The 19,827-nt window shown below is 35.9% G+C and overlaps 1 protein-coding gene across 1 annotated transcript in view; it reads left to right on the top strand.

The window, feature by feature from the left end:
- The window catches only part of LOC131049027 (3-hydroxyisobutyryl-CoA hydrolase-like protein 3, mitochondrial), a 149,394-nt gene extending 130,586 nt beyond the window's left edge, over window positions 1-18,808 (top strand). Inside the window, exon 10 of the mRNA XM_057983029.2 lies at window positions 18,345-18,808. Within this exon, the coding sequence (XP_057839012.2) occupies window positions 18,345-18,446 (102 nt within the window). The 3' untranslated portion in view covers window positions 18,447-18,808. The remainder of the gene's footprint in view (window positions 1-18,344) is intronic.
- The last annotated feature ends 1,019 nt before the right edge of the window (window positions 18,809-19,827 follow it).

Raw genomic sequence — 19,827 nt, 5'->3', positions numbered from 1 at the left:
CCCTCATCATAGTTTAGATTTTATTTCATGTATGCTAGACGAATGCAAGATCTGATAAGTATTGATTTGTGGTGAATCTTCCGCTCATACTTTTGGTGAACAGATGATTTTTGTTCATTGTGTAAAGTTAGTCTAAGCTTACTTTGTGGATGCTTATTTTTGTCTGGATGAATATTGTTCATTTTGATGTTAGTACATGAAAATCATAAGCACACCCCTTGAAGATTGCACCCACTTTGTGTAGTTGTCCTAGTGTGGTGAAGCAAAGTGTTGTTATTGGGTTCACCTAGTCAATACCGTCTCTTGAATTCTTAGGAATAGATTAGAACCTCTTAACCCTTATCTCCTTTTCAATTTTCTTAAAGTCCATGATTCAAAACCCAAACGATGGATCTTCATTGTGAATTGAACAAGCCAAGCGTAAGTCCCCCTTGTATTTCAGCATACATAACCAAGGTAGCTATCCAGCACAAAGTCGCCCGTTTGCACATATAAACCTTGGAGTCATCGTGTGGTCGTTCTCGCAGTCTTGGCACATGTAGTGATTTTGTTCAAGAGAGGGTAGAGTATCCTTGGATATTTTATTCTAATGTTTGGTAAATGATAAAACGTGAACCAACAGGACCCAACCAACTTTCTATATTGGGAACTACCCTAGAGATTGCTTTATGGATTTTTGGTGCCAATAATTTAGTTTCGGTTGCTTGAACTGTGACTTGTTTGAGAACCTCTCTGGATGATGCTTTAACATTTTGTCTTGAATCATACACTTAAGTAGGTGCTAGGAATCTTTATGTCAATATCTAGAGTAATACTAGCTTTCACATCATTCTTGTATATAGTGGCAACTTTTTGTATGTTTAGATTTATATTTGAATATGTTTTTGTGACACAAAACTAAAGAAACTTATAAATGTAAACTTTTTCAAAGATCTAGTACATACGACCCTTTTGTAGCTCATTCGCTGACATGATATAATACACAAACCATCTCCCAAAGGCCAGCATAGTTGCTCATTTACTGTGAGGAATTAGAGCTAAAGATAGTTTTGAGTTTTATCTTGAGATGCCCAGTCTTCATTAAGGTTTGGAACCAACTGCTCTTGTCTTTCTAGATTGTTTTGATGAGGATAAAACATGTGTGGTCCTTTTTATTGATATACGGCTTAAGCCAATATGGGATGAATCTCCATAGCAAAGGCCACACACTTATCTATTGCTTTCCACTTTCAGCTTGTAGATTATTCTGCCTGTTGTGTTGAAACTCACACGCCCCATTGCAAATGGGGACCCCTCTTCTCTAGCCCGTCGACTTAGTTGTTTAGCTTTGTTTTGCTTAAGTTTGGCAATAACTTCAAATTCTTTTACCGTAGAATGAGAGGGGTTAGTTTTGTCAAGTCCTTAAGGGGTTTTGAGGTTGAAATTGTGAAATAGAAGAAATGTGGGTGTGAATGGATGAAGTTTTCAAGAAAGGGTGAAGTGCTGATAAAAATTGTAAGATCGCCTTGGAAGCATCATATGCATTTCTACTTTAAATTGTAAGCCCACCTTGCATTTCCCTCTCAAATTGCAAGGCTACTGTAATATCCCCACAATTTTTTTTTTTGAAGTTTTGCAGTTTACAACACAACAAGGACCTGTTAGGGTTAGCAATACAGTGTTGAGGGGATCGTTAGTTGCAAAATACTGAAAATTATTACAATGCTTGGGCGGCAAGCCAACCCCTTCTGCTTATACAACGGGATATTGAAAACACTAAAAATCGCTTGGCGGTAAACTAGCCAAGGTAAAGCCAAGAAATTGAAAACATCACTCAACTGCTTATCCAGCAGGAGGACAAGAATGAAATTAACAATCACTCTACCGCTTGTGCAACGGGAGGATAGGAATGAAATTAACAATCACTCTACCGCTTGTGCAATGGGAGGATAGTATTACAAAATCCAAATATAGGCGGCAAGCCAGCCTCTTCCACTTTTCAGCGAGATTTGCTTCACAATCCAGAAATGGCTGATAGTACTACTATCTAGCTTTACAATGATGAGATATGAATCTTAGAATAGAGAGATGATACTGTCCACTACAGATGAATACTTCCAAGCTTAACACACTTAACAAACTCAAACACACCCATAGGAAAATACCATACCGCTGACTTCTATTTTGAAAAAGTAATTTCTAGTACGCATAACACGCAGAAAACAACCACCACATAAATCACTAAAATGCTGATAACTCGCCCAAACACCATCGAATGACACAAGAACTGAAGCAAATGAAATATATGACAAAGGCGACAAGACTAGAATCTCAAACCTACAACATAGACGCCAAAAACTTTTAACACGTCTCGAGGCAGCCATGAAGTGGTACGGCCCAGCAAGAAAGTTCGATTTGCATTGTTAAATTCAAGGGTGCAAATTAAGTTCTGCAAATTGGTAGACTCCATCGCCTAGGGGGTAGAAATAATCAGAGCCAATACCTAAAATGATTTGGTGAACACATCGAGACCCACAAACAGATTTCTAGTTTAGCACACACAAACCAGCGACATGAACACTCAAAAAACACTCCAAACATCTGAAATTGATGCATAAATTTGCAACATTGTTCTTCAATCCACTCCTCTGAATGAAGAGAGGTCACAAGCTCGACTAGTTGCTGTATTGCAAGCAAGAAATCAAGCAGTAGCTAGGAGATATGCATTCCCCGAAGCTTCATTCCAAATTTCGGCAGCACTTCGTTATAATTTCTTCATGGATGACAAATGAGAAGCCCAACACTCATATTTATAGACTCAAGAGGCTCAAATTCAAATTCGCATGGCGCCCAAATCCTCGTTTTTTCATTTAATTTCATTTCATGGCACTCCAAGACTTGGCATCCCCTCCTTAAGTCCTCTAGTCGAACTTTTCCTTGGTCAACATGTTACAACATAAAAACATTATAAACATGGAATACTTTTCATCCTTGGCGCCACTTGACTTAGGAGAAATAATAAGAACAAAATATGTTTTTCCCCTTCCTAAGTCGTCCACCATAAAAATTAAATATCAAAACCTTAGGATGCAATATTAATATATAATAAATCACCTTCAATTCAAAAACTAATTAATGCCAAATGGAGCCGGAAGTTGAAGTGTTGAAAACCATCAAGACTGAACTGGGTTGGAGCTCTGCACTGAACTGCTAAAAATAGAACTGCCTGAAATAGAACTTACTAAAAATAGTAAGTCCTGAAAACAACTCCAAAAAGTTTGCTCTTCGAACCTCGTGGATGAGCCCAGAATCCCCAGAAAAACCTAGAAACCCTGACGGCTGCCGTCAACTTACTAAAAATAGTAAGTTCTGAAAACTTCCCAGAACTAAATGCATGTCACACCTTTGTGAAGCTCTCATAAAAGCCAGAAGGAATCCACAGTATGAATCGTAGAATTTCAACTAGTCAATCATCAAATGGCTCACGCAGACCTCCACAAAAGTTGGAAACCCTAATTTATGCTTCTAGATAGCCTTCGGGTCTCCAAAATAGGCTAATGGCCAACTGAACTTTCTCACCACTGAGAAGGGGACATTGCAGCTACATCCAAATTCTGATTGAAAATGTCGTTCCACTTTGCAATTTTGTTCAAAACATGTAAAACCTAAGTGAGCTATTGCTTGAATTTGCAAGTATTATGTCAAAATTCATTTGAAATTGTTGAATGACCTTGAAAATCCCTTGAAATTGTGCAACACAACCTTGCATTTCAGCCACTTTGTGCATTTACTACCTGAAATCCTGCTCAGCATTTTGCATTTCTGTACATGCACAACCAAGATTGCGCCCAAAATTGTTGGTTAACATGCAATTTCTGCTTGGAAAAGTGCAAGACCACCTCAAATTTCTGCCACAAATTGCAAGCATGAGGCAAAATCCTGCCCAACAATGCAAGAGGACATCAACATTTCACCTAAAAGAATTTAGGCTAGGGCATAATTTGCATGGAAATATGAGCGCTCAACTTACATTTATAGGCATTCAAAACAAGATGAAATGCAAAGTATGATGAGGACCGACCTGATTGAAAAATAATGAAGTTTCCCTCCAAAAATTCATTTTTGTTTAATGCAAATGTGTAAGGAGGAGGCTGACCTGAAATGTGGAGAGGTTTTGCAATCTGAGAAAAATACATAGCCTGGATGACCCGCTTTGCCAAGGCTATATGAGAGCCTATAAAGGCAAGATCAGAGAATCATTCTCGATTCAATATAAGGCGATTTAAAAACAGAGCAGAAGCGAATTCCAACAGGGAAGCAGGTAAAGGCTAGAAACATCACTGTGGAAATGAAACAAGGAGGCCAATTTGACTTGAAGTAGAGACAAATTTGCGAATTTGAAAAAACAAGAGAAAACTGATGAGTAGGCTGACCCTTATCAAGAAGGAGCAATTGCTACACGGAATACATATAGAGGTGAAATAAAAAAGAATCATTTTCACAACATTTCAAAACCAATTCCATAGCAGATCAAGGAGCGAATTCCAGCAGAGAGGAAGGCGAATTTGAATAAGAAAGTCAGGTTTGAAACCAAGTGAATGAAAGAGGAAGTAAATAATTTGTCATTGAAGACCTTAAAGAGATGTAATTTCTTGGACAAAAACCACTGATTTGCATATAGATATGATGTTAATGCATGGTAGCTTATGCAAGATAAGATATTTCTAACCTTCCTTGTTCTGTTATTTACATGCTTCATGTCTAAACTTATATTGCATATGATTATCGGATTTTACAAACATTGCTTAGCATATTAAATGCTATAAGTTATCGGGTTATTAGCCGATACATACTTGCTATCGGGTGCATAACTATTGGCACCGATCCACATCTGTTATCGGGCTTAATCATCGGGCATATTTGTTATCGGGCTTGATACATACACCGCTTCATTTGGAATTAACAGTGGTTAACAACTGCACCGGTTGGATTACATACATCGTGCATTTTGAATTATCGGTGTTTACATGAACCGATTCGTTATCTTGATCAATCATTATATTATATTACAATATGCTATCGAGGTTTTGAACCGATAAACAGCCTTGTGTTAATAGTATAATTACAAAGGCACCGATCAATGGGTGCATTGATCGGTCATGCCTAAAAGGCATGACCGGTCAATACACCAATTGACCGGTTGCCTAAATGATATATATACCAATTGAATTCATTTGGAAATGATCTCTCTCTTTCAGACCTGCAGATAAAATCAGAATTATTAGACTTCAACATAATTCCTCATATACATTTATAGCATACATAGTTCATAACTTGTTCTTTAATTGAAATTGAAATAACTTTACATGGTATCAGAGCCAAGGTAATCGAACCTAAGGCTATTCAATTTTGATAAAATTCAAGGACTAAGTTACAAACTACATCGGATTTCCATAATGGCCAACGCTATCAGATTCGAAGATAGACTCGGAGGTAGCGAAGATTTTTCAGCTTGGAAGTTTAGAATCAAAATGATTTTAAGAGAAAACAAAGTTGATTCATATGTCCAAACTGAAAGTGCACAACCAGAAGATGAAACCGAGAAATCCACATGGATCGAGGGAAATGATAAGGCTATTAAAATAATAGTGGATGGGGTAAGAAATAATATAATGCCCATCATTAGAAAGCAGGAGACGGCTTATAAAATGTTCAAGGCACTTGAAAAGACATTTGAGATATCAAATGCAAGTCGTACTCTAGCACTAAAACGAGAAATAAATCATATCACCATGAACAAAGGGGAGACAATCAACGCCTACTTCATGCAGATATCAGTTCTAAAAGATGAACTTGCAACTTTGGACTACGAGATCCGAGGCAAAGAACTAACACTCATTGCTTTAGATGGGTTGCCTAGTGGATGGAGCACATTCGTCCAAGGCATCAGTGCAAGGTCCAAATATCCTAAGTTTGAAAGACTAAGAGATGACTGTCTACAAGAAGAATCCCGATTGAACAAAATAGGAATAAAACAGAAGAATATAGATGAAGACTTGCAAGTCCTAAATACAAACATCAATAAAAGGTACAAAAAGAAGCAATTCAAGAAAAGAAAAGCCAAACAAGGCAAGAACACTTCTAAGAAAGACCTATCACATGTTCAATGTTATAGGTGTGACAAATTCGGACACTATGTTGCAAACTGTCTGGAGAAAAGGAAGCAAGCCACATTTGCAAAAGTGAAGAAATCTAGAAAAGAAAATGACTCCGAGAACTATGTCCTCTACTCAGCACTTACAAGCCATACTTCAAACAAATCTAACTCATGGGTGATCGATAGTGGTTCATCCAGACACATCACCGGCTTTAGAGAAATACTAGACTCCATGATAGAGAAAGATGATGAGGAAGTAACCATCGGAGACGATTCTTCACATCCAGTCAGAGGAATTGGAACCTGCACCATCAAACTGAAGTCAGGCATGTCACTACGATTTGAAGAAGTACTATATGTTCCAGGCATCAAAAGAAATCTAATCTCCATATCAGCACTAGAAGATCAAGGATACAAAGTGACCTTCATGGAAAACAAGGTGTTGGCTTGGCCAAAGAGATCCTCCATCAAAGACGCTAAGGTCATTGGTCGAAGACAAGGCTATTTGTATGAGCTATGTACAGAGCCCAATCTAGCATTGATCCATGAAGCAACTAATGCAAATGAAGTATGGCACAGGAGATTAGGTCATCTGAATTATAGAGCTTTGTCAACCATGGGAAACCTTGTCACAGGTCTACCTAAGTTGAAGAAATATCATTCAGAGGCTTGCAAAGGGTGTGCCTTAGGTAAAAATACCAAAAATGCATTTCAGAATAGTACTAGGAAAACTAGCAAAGTTTTGGAGTTAATTCATTCTGATGTATGTGGACCTATGTCCGTACCCTCGCTAGGGGGATTTTTGTACTATGTAATTTTTGTTGATGACTACTCTAGGAAGACGTGGATCTACTTTCTGAAATGTAAAGAACCAGAAGAGATCCTAAGTAGGTTCAAAGAGTTTAAAACATTAACAAAAAATCTCTCTGAAAACAAAATTAAAACCTTAAGAACTGACAATGGGGGGGAATACACATCAGAACTATTTAAAGACTTTTGTAAACATTTTGGGATTAAGAGGGAGTTATCAATACCTTATAATCCACAACAAAATGGAGTAGCTGAAAGGAAAAATAGGACCATAGTAGAAGCTGCCAAAGCCATGATACTAGATCAAAATCTAAACTTGAACCTTTGGGCAGAAGCAACCAACACTGCTGTGTACATACAAAATAGATGTCTTCATTCACACCTTGAAGATAAAACTCCTGAGGAAGTCTTTACCAAAACAAAACCAGATATCAGCCATCTTAGGATATTTGGGTGTCCAGTCTATATTCATGTACCTAAAGAGAAAAGACTAAAACTAGAACCCTCTCGAAAAAGGGGAATACCTGTAGGATACAGTGAAACTTCTAAAGCCTACAGAATCTATGTACAAGGACAGAGAAATATTGAACTCAGTAGGGATGTAATCTTCGAAGAAGATTTAGCCTTCAAAAGGGCTCAAAATACAATAGAACCTGAAATTCATAATCCTACTTCTAACCTAGAAGAAGAACCTACTCCTGAGCTTCAGAGGGAGTATCTTGAGGAAACTATAAGTGAAACACAAAACCCACCTATAGATAATCACAAGAAAAGACCACTATGGGCCACCAAAACTATAGCAGAAGCTCAGAAGTTCGCTGCTCCTTCAGGAACCTTCAGAGAAAGCAAGAGGCCTAATAAATTCATCAACTATGTTGCACTTATGAATGATCTCTCTAAAGCTGAACCTAACAATGTTTAAGATGCACTCAAACATAAAGTATGGATAGATGCCATGACTGAAGAATATCAGTCCATTATGAAGAATGATGTTTGGGAGATCGTTCCTAGGCCAACCAAGAAGTCTATCGTGTCTTCTAAATGGTTGTTTAAAATCAAGCATGTTGCAGATGGTAGTATTGAAAAACACAAGGCCAGATTTGTAGCTAGAGGGTTCTCACAGAAGGAAGGAATAGATTACGAAGAAACATTTGCACCTGTTGCCAGGTACACATCAGTAAGAGCTGTCCTAGCCATTGCAGCAGCAAAGGGGTGGAAGGTACATCAGATGGATGTTAAGACAGCATTCCTAAATGGCGAGATCATGGAAGAAGTCTACTTAGAGCAACCTGAAGGGTTTGAAATTCATGATGCAAAGTCTCATGTGTGTAGACTCAAGAAAGCTCTTTATGGGCTCAAACAGGCTCCCAGAGTTTGGTATGAAAGAATTGACACCTACCTCTCAAAGCTGGGTTTCTCTAAGAATGATGCAGATCCTAATCTCTACCTCAAAAGAAATAAAGGTGATATGTTAATTTTAATTTTATATGTTGATGACTTATTAATTACAGGAGATAATCACCTAATAGATCAATGCAAGAAAGATCTATCCACAGAATTTGATATGAAAGACTTGGGGCTTCTTCATTACTTCCTAGGATTGGAAGTATGGCAGAATTCTGATAATATTGTACTGAACCAAGGGAAGTACACCTTGGACATATTGACAAGATTTATAATGCTAAACTGCAGACCCATGACCTCTCCTATGGAAACCAACTTCCATAAACTTAAAGAAGCAGCAACAGAATCAAGACCTACTGACCCCACTCAATACAGGCAGATGATTGGGTCCCTGATGTATCTAGTAAATACAAGGCCAGATATCTGCTATTCTGTTAATGCCTTAAGTCAGTTCATGTGTGAACCTAAGGAGATACACCTGGTTGCAGTAAAGCATATAATGAGATATCTACAAGGTACCCTAAAGCTTGGTCTTAAATATGAAAAGGTTGACATAGATCTACATGGATTTACAGATTCAGATTGGGCTGGCAGTGTGACTGACAGAAAGAGCACTTCAGGGTGTTGCTTCAGTTTAGGGTCAGCCATGATATCCTGGATCAGCAGAAAACAATCTTCAGTAGCTCAAAGTTCCACAGAGGCTGAATATATTGCAGCTTCAATGGCTGCCCGAGAAGCAGTATGGCTAAGGAAATTGCTCGTGGGATTATTTGGAGAACCTATGAAACCTACAGTTATTCAGTGTGATAATCAAATCTGTATAAAACTTTCTGTAAATCCAGTATTTCATGACAGGTCCAAACATATTGAGATTCCATATCACTATGTACGAGATATGGTTGACAGGAATGTGATAAAGTTAGAATATGTGTGTACAGGAGATCAGACTGCAGATATTCTGACCAAACCACTTTCCAGAGTGAAGGTTGATCACTTCAGAAAGGGTTTAGGTATGATAGAAAGGTAATCTGCTTTGTAATCTATACTTACATATTTTTAAGATGTTTAATGTGTAAACTTCTTTGTCATGTCTGGACTATCTCTTGGCTTCTTGCCACCTGTGTTCATATCTAAGAGGTGAGGATCTCTAAGATACTGAACACTTGTATGTAGACATCATAAGGTGACGATCTTATGATAGTCAAACCAGTAATCATGTTGGATCACTGGTAAGTCATGGATGTGCCATGACCATGTTGTGATACAACATTTGCACAAATGTTATTGCATTATCACAATTTGGATATAATGAGAAATTAAGCACTTCTCATATGGTTATCCTTGTATTGCGTGTTAGGCAATACTGATATCACGTGTAGGTGATATCTCAACCATTGATCATGATTGGATCTCTGGTAAGTCATGGATTTGCCATGACTATGTTGTGATAAACATTTACAAATGTTATTGCACTTATCACAACTTGGATATGATGAGAAACTAACCTTTCTCATAGACTTATCCTTAAGTATTGCGTATTAGGCAATACTAATATCACGTGTTAGATGATATCTTGATGAATCTTACAAATCACATGTTTTGGTGATTTCTCACATGATCAGGTGATGATTCTCTTACTTTTATCACATGTTAAAATAATACTTTATGTCACTTACTCAGGTGATGTTCTTCTATTTTGTATCATATGTCTTGATGGTACTTCTCATGTATAAATGATTTTTGTTGATTGACATTATCTTAGTTATGAAAAGGAAATGTGATGCAGGTTGCCTTATCTGTCTTCCAAAGCTAAGAGGGAGTGTTAATGCATGGTAGCTTATGCAAGATAAGATATTTCTAACCTTCCTTGTTCTGTTATTTACATGCTTCATGTCTAAACTTATATTGCATATGATTATCGGATTTTACAAACATTGCTTAGCATATTAAATGCTATAAGTTATCGGGTTATTAGCCGATACATACTTGCTATCGGGTGCATAACTATTGGCACCGATCCACATCTGTTATCGGGCTTAATCATCAGGCATATTTGTTATCGGGCTTAATACATACACCGCTTCATTTGGAATTAACAGTGGTTAACAACTGCACCGGTTGGATTACATACATCGTGCATTTTGAATTATCGGTGTTTACATGAACCGATTCATTATCTTGATCAATCATTATATTATATTACAATATGCTATCGAGGTTTTGAACCGATAAACAGCCTTGTGTTAATAGTATAATTACAAAGGCACCGATCAATGGGTGCATTGATCGGTCATGCCTAAAAGGCATGACCGGTCAATACACCAATTGACCGGTTGCCTAAATGATATATATACCAATTGAATTCATTTGGAAATGATCTCTCTCTTTCAGACCTGCAGATAAAATCAGAATTATTAGACTTCAACATAATTCCTCATATACATTTATAGCATACATAGTTCATAACTTGTTCTTTAATTGAAATTTAAATAACTTTACATATGAGTGTATATCTTCACCAATTTCAGGATTTCCGGATCTGAAACTTCATTTCCAGAATTTCCATGTTGTTTCCAGATTGTTGGAGATAAAATCTGAATTCATTTAAGTGCAATTTTCTGGAAATTTTGTGAAAAGAGGTGAAATCATTTTTGTGAGTGCATTTTGATTGTGAAGTGAATGTGAAAACTTAATTTTTGAAAATCCAAAATTGAGTAGTTCTTTTCACAATTTCTTTGGAAGAATGTTTTGCATGAAATATCTTTAAATCTTCCACAAGAGTAGTAGGGGTGAAATGCATATGTTTAAGTTTAATTCCATGGCCTTTTCATTAATTTGTTAGGAATTCCAAAATCCAAAATTGATAAGAGTAATTTATCGATGACTTTAATCCAAGGAATTTTCTTTATTTTCGGGGATAATTGCAAGAGACAAGAACAATGGAAGACAAGATCAACATGTTCAAGAGGAGGATGGCGAAACATGAAGAAGAACACTTAAAGAAGATGACAAAGGAGGATTCAACAACGCAAGGGAAGACAAGGTCAAGGATTGTTGTAAAGGATGTTGAATGCAAGGAATGGACATGCGAAAAATAGGACAAAGGAGGACATTACAATATGGAGGATACAAAAGGAGATCAAAGTCAAGGATATCCAAGAGGGTGTTTTCAAGGATCGCCTAGGATGAAGATGAAATACAAAAGAAATGATCAAGGAGAGCATTTGGAAGTTTCAAAAGAGTTAATCAAAGTTAGAAACTCATGAGGTGAAGATGTAGACTTCTTTATGATGGCATAGAAATGGAGTTGAAACAAAGATGAAGAAAGAAGAAAATTTACCAGGCATGTAAGAGCTGGGGTGGCACCTATTCATCTCCACCAATGAAGTAATCCAAGGTCAACATGTCTAGATTCATCTAACTTGACTCATCCAAAGAAGAAGAGATGGATGTGTAGAAAGACATTAAATGAAATATTACAACTCATTTTCTTATTGGTTGACATTGAATGTATGAGGTGGTAGTTATAACTAACCACACCTTAGGGTTTCATTGAATAATCTTGGCCATTGATTTAGAATCAATCCGAGCTCTTCATTTTGTAAGTCAAAGTCTACAAAAGGCTTGGCCTTTTCATTTGTAAAGGTTAATAGAAGTAAGAATAGTGGTAGGAATAGTAGTAGGAGGAGGAGGAGGAGGAGAGGAGATTAGAAATTGTTGCCAAGACTATGTCGAAATCAATACATAATTTTCATTGAAGATATGGTGGATCTTTGTATGAAGTTTCAACATTTTGCATGATTTCTACTTCTCAAATTTTAGTTAAAGTTCATTGATTCTTATGATGAAATGTGATGAGATTTGATGGGTTTCGGATTCATACCATTTGTAGTTTGTTGATTGCAAATTGCAGTGTATGGTTAGTCCGAACCTTATTTTGGCAATAGTTCGATTGTGGATGTTCATTTGGATTGTGCCAACATTGGGTATTTGGATGAATGTTTACAATATGAAAATCTTTCACTACTTTTGGAGATTAGATCGGTTTTTTGTAGTTGTTATTTTAGTGAAGCAAAGCTTGATTTAAGGAATCCATTAATCTAAGGCACTATCCATTATCATCATTGTTCATAGGTCTTAGATTAGATCCCCTAACCCTAATCCTTTTGATATTTGTTCAGTAGAAGTTTAAGTTAGTTGAGGAAGAAAGAATCACTTAAAATTGCTATATCGGATGTTCAAAGTCCTATAAGTCCCTTTGTGAGAACAACAAATCACGTTATTTCACGGAGTCTATCCATTGCAACATCAAAACTAGACAATAGGAACCTTGGGGTTACCTTAATTGATCACATTGTTTAGTATTTGAGGTTTCCTTATTCAAGAGAGGATAGAACACTTAGTATTTTATTCTATGTTAGAGAGTGTCACAAAACACCCATCAACAAAATTGGCGCTAGAAGGAGGGTTGTTCATGTTAAAATCTACAACAAGTTGGAACCACTATGAGCTTTCAAGAGTTAAATTTGAAATATGCTAGATCTCTTTTATGTTAAAAAATCCAAAAAAAATAGAAAACCTAAAATATTCAAAAAATCTCAAAATACAAAAAAAAAATCAAGTCAAAATGTGTGTTGACCTACTTGCCAAAAGCAAAAATTGCCAAGGTTCGAAAAAAAACTCAGCAAAAAATCGGTAAAAAACTCGACAACTTAAAAGACTGCTTAAATTTAATTAGAAATGCATTTTTTTTTTTGCAAAATTCAATGAGGAGATGCATCCAATGAGTCAATAAACGAGTACACAAAGGAAACAAGCTAAGTGTAGATATATTTGATTGATTCAAATGCAAATTGGGTACAAAATGGCATCCTCTTGTGGAATGTTGATGGTTGATAGACTTAAACAAAATGAAATAGCAAATTGCTTTTGTAAAACTAAAAGTAAATACTACATCAAAACATTTTACATCTTCCTCTTCCCAGCACTAGTGAAAACAGGGGAGAGAACTAAAGGGTCTAGTCCTAGGAGTCCGATGTGGCTCCTCCACTTCACCAAAATGAGGCTGAGGGTGGCACCCCTTGTGGGAATCTAAGGGTGAGAGAGTGAGGGGTAGAGAGAAAGGTCTAGATCTTGTGGGAGAGAGGAGAGAATGAGATAGAGTGGTAGAAAGAAGGGATAGAGGAAGAGTGATAGGGGGATAGATAGGTCCAAAATTTGAGGCAAATAAAGTGAGTGAGATAGAGAGAGCAAGAGAATGCAGATAGGGGCTGAAATTTGACAAGTCTGAAAATTTAAAAGATCTTCTAAAACCTAGAATTTGCATTATAACTCCTAGAGATCTATAACCACTCTCAAACATCCTACCAATATATACATGAAATATAACTTAAAAGTATAAGTATTTCTTCTTATACTCAAATGTTATATTTCATGTATATATTTTGATGAAGATTTTTTTACATATTTGGGCCTCTTTTTTCAATGCAGCCGAGTTTTTGCCTGAGACTCGCCGAGTTTTTGTGAAAAACTCACCAAACAATTGATGAGTTTTTTGTTCAAGTTAATGGCGTAAATACTCGCCGAGCAAACTCGCGAGTTTTTCAAAACTCACCAAGTACTCTGTGAGTATTCCATCTATCATTATAGGCACGGTGCTTATAATACCATGGGCAACTGTTTAGTCCTTCGATTGATATTCTTAAGCTTTGGTGGGCTTTGAATGCACAGTTACATCCACATAGATTGTCTCAATTTGCATTACCAAGAAAATGCAAAATCCATGATACAAATGGACATGATGAGATGCATTGCTTGACCTTCTTGTCAAGTGTGGAGTTGGCACTACAAGGAAAGATTTTCTTTTGGGATATAAGCTTTCGCAAGGTTCAAAAGGTGGATTGAGAATCAATTAAGAGTTGAGGATGGGTTATGTCTGGAAGAAATACTTCTGCCTAATTGACGCAGGATTCACAACACAACCCACTTCAAGTTTAAATGTTCATTATGCAAGATGGCAGTCAATCAAGTTAAAGTTCAGTTGGGGTTACTAGAGCAGTCAAGCACAATAGAGGAATGTATGATAGACAAAATTTGGACAACATACCTTGCAGCTGAGAAGTATGTCACAGAAATTAAAAGAACAGAAGAGCCTATGGCCGCATCATTCGTCAGTGAAAGAAATGAGTTACAAGAGGATAGCACGACTGAGCCTAATGATCAATGTATTGTAGTAGAAGATAACTTTTCTTGCATTGCACCAAAAGAAGAATGCGTTGAAGTGGAAGCCAAGGAGACAAGGGAAGATATTCAAGCAAGCAAAATAGTGGCAAGTGATGATCAATGTTTGGAAACATTAGGGCATGAAGAGCTACAATTTTTTGCTGTGACCGAAAATCATCAAGAATTTGAAATGGAGAACTTGGCAAAATGAATAAGTGATGCAACGGACTGTCAAGATTCATCATTATTTGATGTCTTACTCTTAGCAATCAAAGGAGGAGAAAGTGGCTTAAATATATGTCAAGAGGAAGAAATCCTTGATGGACATCTAGTTGTGCAACAGTTAGAGGAAGTTTCAAATGAAGATTTACCAATTGTTGACAATAAAGAAATTTCGGAGTATAATCAGTTTTCAACCATGGAGATTGTGTTTGAGGAACAACTAGAGATAATATTTGAAGATCAACCTATCAAAACGGCCCTAGTTTTTGAGGATATGCTTATATAGCTGCACAAAGATGCATGGTTTATGCAACATGAGGATAGACAAATTGGAGAAATACTCCATGCTCTTGAGTTCAAATTTGAATCTAATTTTCAGCTTGCGTTGCTCACTGATGAGTATGATGTTGGTGCAAGAGGAATGATACATCATCAAGTTCGACCTCCTGAAGATACATTGGTGGATGGTAAACAAGAATGTCCTTTCAAGGGCAAAGCACGCCAGGTTGTTTATTTCCTTCCACTACTTTTCAAGGTTATCAATTTGATTATTGAAGTTTAGGAAAAACAACTTGAGTGTGGACAAATCATGGACCCAATGAATGACCCGATTGTTAATATTGCATGATCTTTTCGTTGAATATGAAAGTTGCATGGTGAAAGGTCATTTCTCCGACTTTAAAGAGAAATTTGCAAACTTCTGACCATGACTAATGCCATATTACTATTGCACATTTTGAGAAATCGTGTAATGCCATGTTACTATTGCAAACTTCTGACCATGACTAATGCCTTGTTTGCTCTAGCGTTTTGTACATAGCTTAGTTTGCTTTGCTTAGCGTGGTTGTTGGTCTGCCTTGGGTCAATTGGCTGGTTTTAGTTTGCTTTGATTTAGTTTAATTTGTGTTAGTGTTAGTTGTGCATAGTTTTAGTTTCCTTTGTGGGAGCTTTGTTTGTGAGAAGGGTGTTATGTTTTGGCATACGCTGGCACGATTCTGATTTTATGTCCGGTTCATTTCTTGGGTAAATATTTATAAAGTTCTTTAGAATCTGAGGTTGGTTCTCTCTAGCTTTATCATTAGGTTGGAATTTGACCTCCACTCAAAAGGAAATCATCTATTGTGTCTCGATACTGAAATCTTTTTCTATTATTGTATCTTTTACATATAATTAATTATTCCAAGTCATTGCAATTTCTTAGGAGAATTTGTGGCCAGTGAAAAATCCTAAATCCTACTTCAGTGCCACTGTAATTCTCAAACCCATTATGAGCTTATAGTTCCACCAAACAAGTTTGGTTACCAGTGGACATCAATAAGATCTCCCTTTCTACCTTCAAAAATATTTTGTTCATAAGACCTATGTTTCACAATTCCTAATTGCTATGTAAAATTACTTTTCAAATGACTGACATTCATGTTGGTCCATCCAATCTGCTTTCACTATGGGCTGTCTTGGGAGTTTCTGTATTTGATTCTTGGTAACATAATACAAAGCATTATCCTCGAAATTGAATTTTTTGTTGAACATTACTTTCTTCTCAAGCAGCTGTAGGCATTTATGGCGCGGTGTATGCATCAATTTCATATTGAAGGTGTTAATTTTGAAATGCTTGAAATCAATCTTGAATCAAGAATACAATATATTTGTCTATTTCTTTAATGCAGTTGTCAAACTATAAGAAACAGTAAATTGAAGAACTTTATAGTTCAACTGTAAAGATTCACACTATACACACTTGTGTACTAGAATAATTGTTTTCAGTTCTCTAGCTTGATTAATATCATACTCAGTGTCATAACACGTGAAGCTTGATTTCTACAGGAGCATGGTACCTGTGTGCAATAGTTTGTAGGCACAAAAAGGTTCCATTCAAATCCATGCCCAATTGATCCTTTGCCATTATTCCTATAATATATATCCATATGCTTGAAAACTAAAGGAGCTTTTTTGAATGGGAAACCTAGGCAGAAGCCAAGCGATGAACAAGAAATTAGAGAATAATCCATTAAATAGCTTAGGAAGAGATAAACTAGCTGTATAGAAATTGATCAATGTTTGAAATTATATATTACTCTTGTCATTTACAACAGTGGTTTTCTTCTATGATTGGGGAATTTTATTCTTTGCTCCTAAATGTTAGCGATTAACTATTGTACTAGCCCTAGTTATAAAATTTTGATTTTTGAACTAAGCCAAGGCAGATCTAGTTTTCTTGGACTGGCTGGTTGTTCAATTTGATCTTGACATTTCAATTCCATGAAAATTCCAGATTTCTGATTAGTTTCTTACCTTTTCCTTTTTTTCCTACTGAATGAATCAAAATTTTCAAACCTGGTAACTATGGTGCTAACTATTAATATGAATATGCATAACAAAGCCAGAAGATAATAAGTGTAATTTAAAGGATTTGTTTTTAGGTTTTTGGCTAAGAAGACTCCAACGTAATGCTCAAAAACCCTGCATGTGGAAGCCATTTATGGTTTTACCTTGTATATTGTTCAAAATTGATATTTCTAAATTTGTATCCCTGCATTTTGGTTATGCAACTACGCTTGGGAGTAAACTCAACTTTGCCAATAGGCTAGTTGGTACTTAACAAAGATGGGTCTACGCTGTATGAACGTGGGCCATTAAAATGTTAGAAGGAAAAAATATAGGGTCGTCTTGAGTTATGTGAAGAGTATGTTATGAAGCAAGGGTTCAATACATAAAATTTGTCTTTGAGCCTACCTGGGTTAGAGTAGAATTTGTAATTTAAGTGGAAGGTTCAATACATAAATCACTGATACCAACATGATGCAGTTCAGATAGTTTCAATTTAGAGGGATTTGCAAATGTAACTTATAGCAAATTAATAAAGTTCTAAGATCATAATTTCATCCAGCTGCTTGGCTTATTTTGTTTAGCAGCTATCACCCGATCTTTTAATGAGTTTTTTGCGGATCTAGTGTTCTCATGACTATTTTATATTTCTGCTTTATTTTTTGCTGTATAAATTTTAAAATTGCCGCAGAAATTATTTGAAATAAAACTAATTCTTGTATATAGAAGATAAATTACACAAATGGCATTGTAAAGAAAATTTTGAAGATAAAAATTGGAGGGAAATAAATTTATCCAGCCATCTGCCTTTTTTTTCATTATGTTGTTTCTGCATAATTTCAGTGCCCCCCTTTTTTGCAGCATAACTTCAATCCCTAAAATGTAGCTCCTCTTATATTTGGAAAATATTCTTTGATTATCATTCATGCTTGATTTAAAATTAGCATGGGACCACTAATGGTGCTTAAATTTAATCAGAAAATTTACTTAAGCGGCCACATGGGACCATGGTATAACTGGGAGTAAAATGGCGTACAATTGTTTTGCCTTCTTAAGAAAGTGAACAAGATGTTAAGAGTGAAAATATGTTTTTCTTTAAATTCATGTGGGCATTAAATAACAACTAGGAAGGGTTTGTGAACTTCATGCTTGTGAAGATTGGATTTTGTTCTAAATTTAAATCATGCCAACTTTCTGTGCTTTATCTTTTTATTGTTTTTTGCAGAATCCAAAATGGGATCCAGCAACTGTTGAAGAGGTCGATTTAAGTGAGGTGGACTCTGTTTTAGGGCCTTTGCAAAATGAGGCTGATGAATTTCAAGTATGAACCAAGAATATGCATGTTTTTCAGCCGTCTAATCTTTTAAAGCGTTTGTGGTCTGACAAGGTTCATATTATAACATGGAAGTCCATGTTCTTTGAAAATTTTGAATCTTAATGGTCTTTCCAGTGTACACAGCTTTAAATATCATATTATTTAAATTATATAGAAAGTGTCTCTGATCAGTTTCATCTTACTGTGGAGAAACTATCTGACATGCAAGAGGAACGCTAAAATTACTAACATTATCGGAATCCTCACAAAATATTAAATGACTTCAACATATGCTATTGGTCATGGATTAGATTTAACTGTCGTATTTTGTGAGTTATATATTATGCTTCAGCTGGTAATTTACCAGTTTACAATTTGCATACTTGATGAACTGTAGATAAAACTTGTTAGTGATTAATAATCATATATGATGCGTAGCATAGTAATTATTTACAATTTGCCTTGTTCTGCTGTTTGGTTTGTTTATTTTCTTTTATTCTCTTAAGTGTGACAGATAAGTTTATTTTCTTGCTTGCATCCTATATGATACTTCAATTGGTAATCTACCAGGTTTGCAATTTGCAATGTTCTGATAATCAGTTTATTTATTGTCTCCTATACTCTAAATTTGGCAGATAGGCCATTCTCTGTTGGCAAAATTTGAGAATCTTTTCTTGTAGTTTCTCTATTTAAACAACGAAGTTCTCAGGGACATTAAATAAAAATTTGAGAGTCGTTGCTCATAGTTTCTCTGTTTAAACACCAAAGTTCTCATTGGCATTTAATAAAGTTCACAGTTTTGTCCATAATCAAAAGAGTCAGACATCTATGGACGGCAAATGTTAAATGCTAAAAATTCTTTAACCCTTTCTTATAATAATATTTTAATTTGTTTTTGTATTGTAAATGTATCTGGTACCTTCATAAATCACGGCATCTTGTGATCAGCTTGAAATGATTGACACTTGCCATTCTATATCATTAATTTTATGCGAAAGATGGTAAGAAGTTTATCTGGTTTTATTACGAAACATACATTTAGAATTCAAGATCTGCTGAATTTATAGATCATCAAAGTACTGAAATATTTGCAGTGTTGTAATGTCGTTTCTTGGTTGGACAATATCAGGTTTGGAAGCTTAGGTTTAATTTAGATTGAATATCTCAACTGGAAATTCTTTTTTACTGCTACCATTAGGCTCAAAAACATCAAGCATATAATATGAGAGTGGTTATTGCCTGGGTTTTAATGCCCATATAGATGTTCTCGAAACTCTAGTCTCCAAGGCCTTGTAATTGGTCACTAAAATAAACATTCACTCCCTCTACAGTGAAATTTATGTCAGTAATGTATACGCGCTAGTTTCATTGTCGGACCATATATTTGTTACTT

This window comes from Cryptomeria japonica, chromosome 1, assembly GCF_030272615.1.
Source record: "Cryptomeria japonica chromosome 1, Sugi_1.0, whole genome shotgun sequence".
Taxonomy (NCBI): domain Eukaryota; kingdom Viridiplantae; phylum Streptophyta; class Pinopsida; order Cupressales; family Cupressaceae; genus Cryptomeria; species Cryptomeria japonica.
This window is presented reverse-complemented; position numbering and strand designations above follow the sequence as displayed.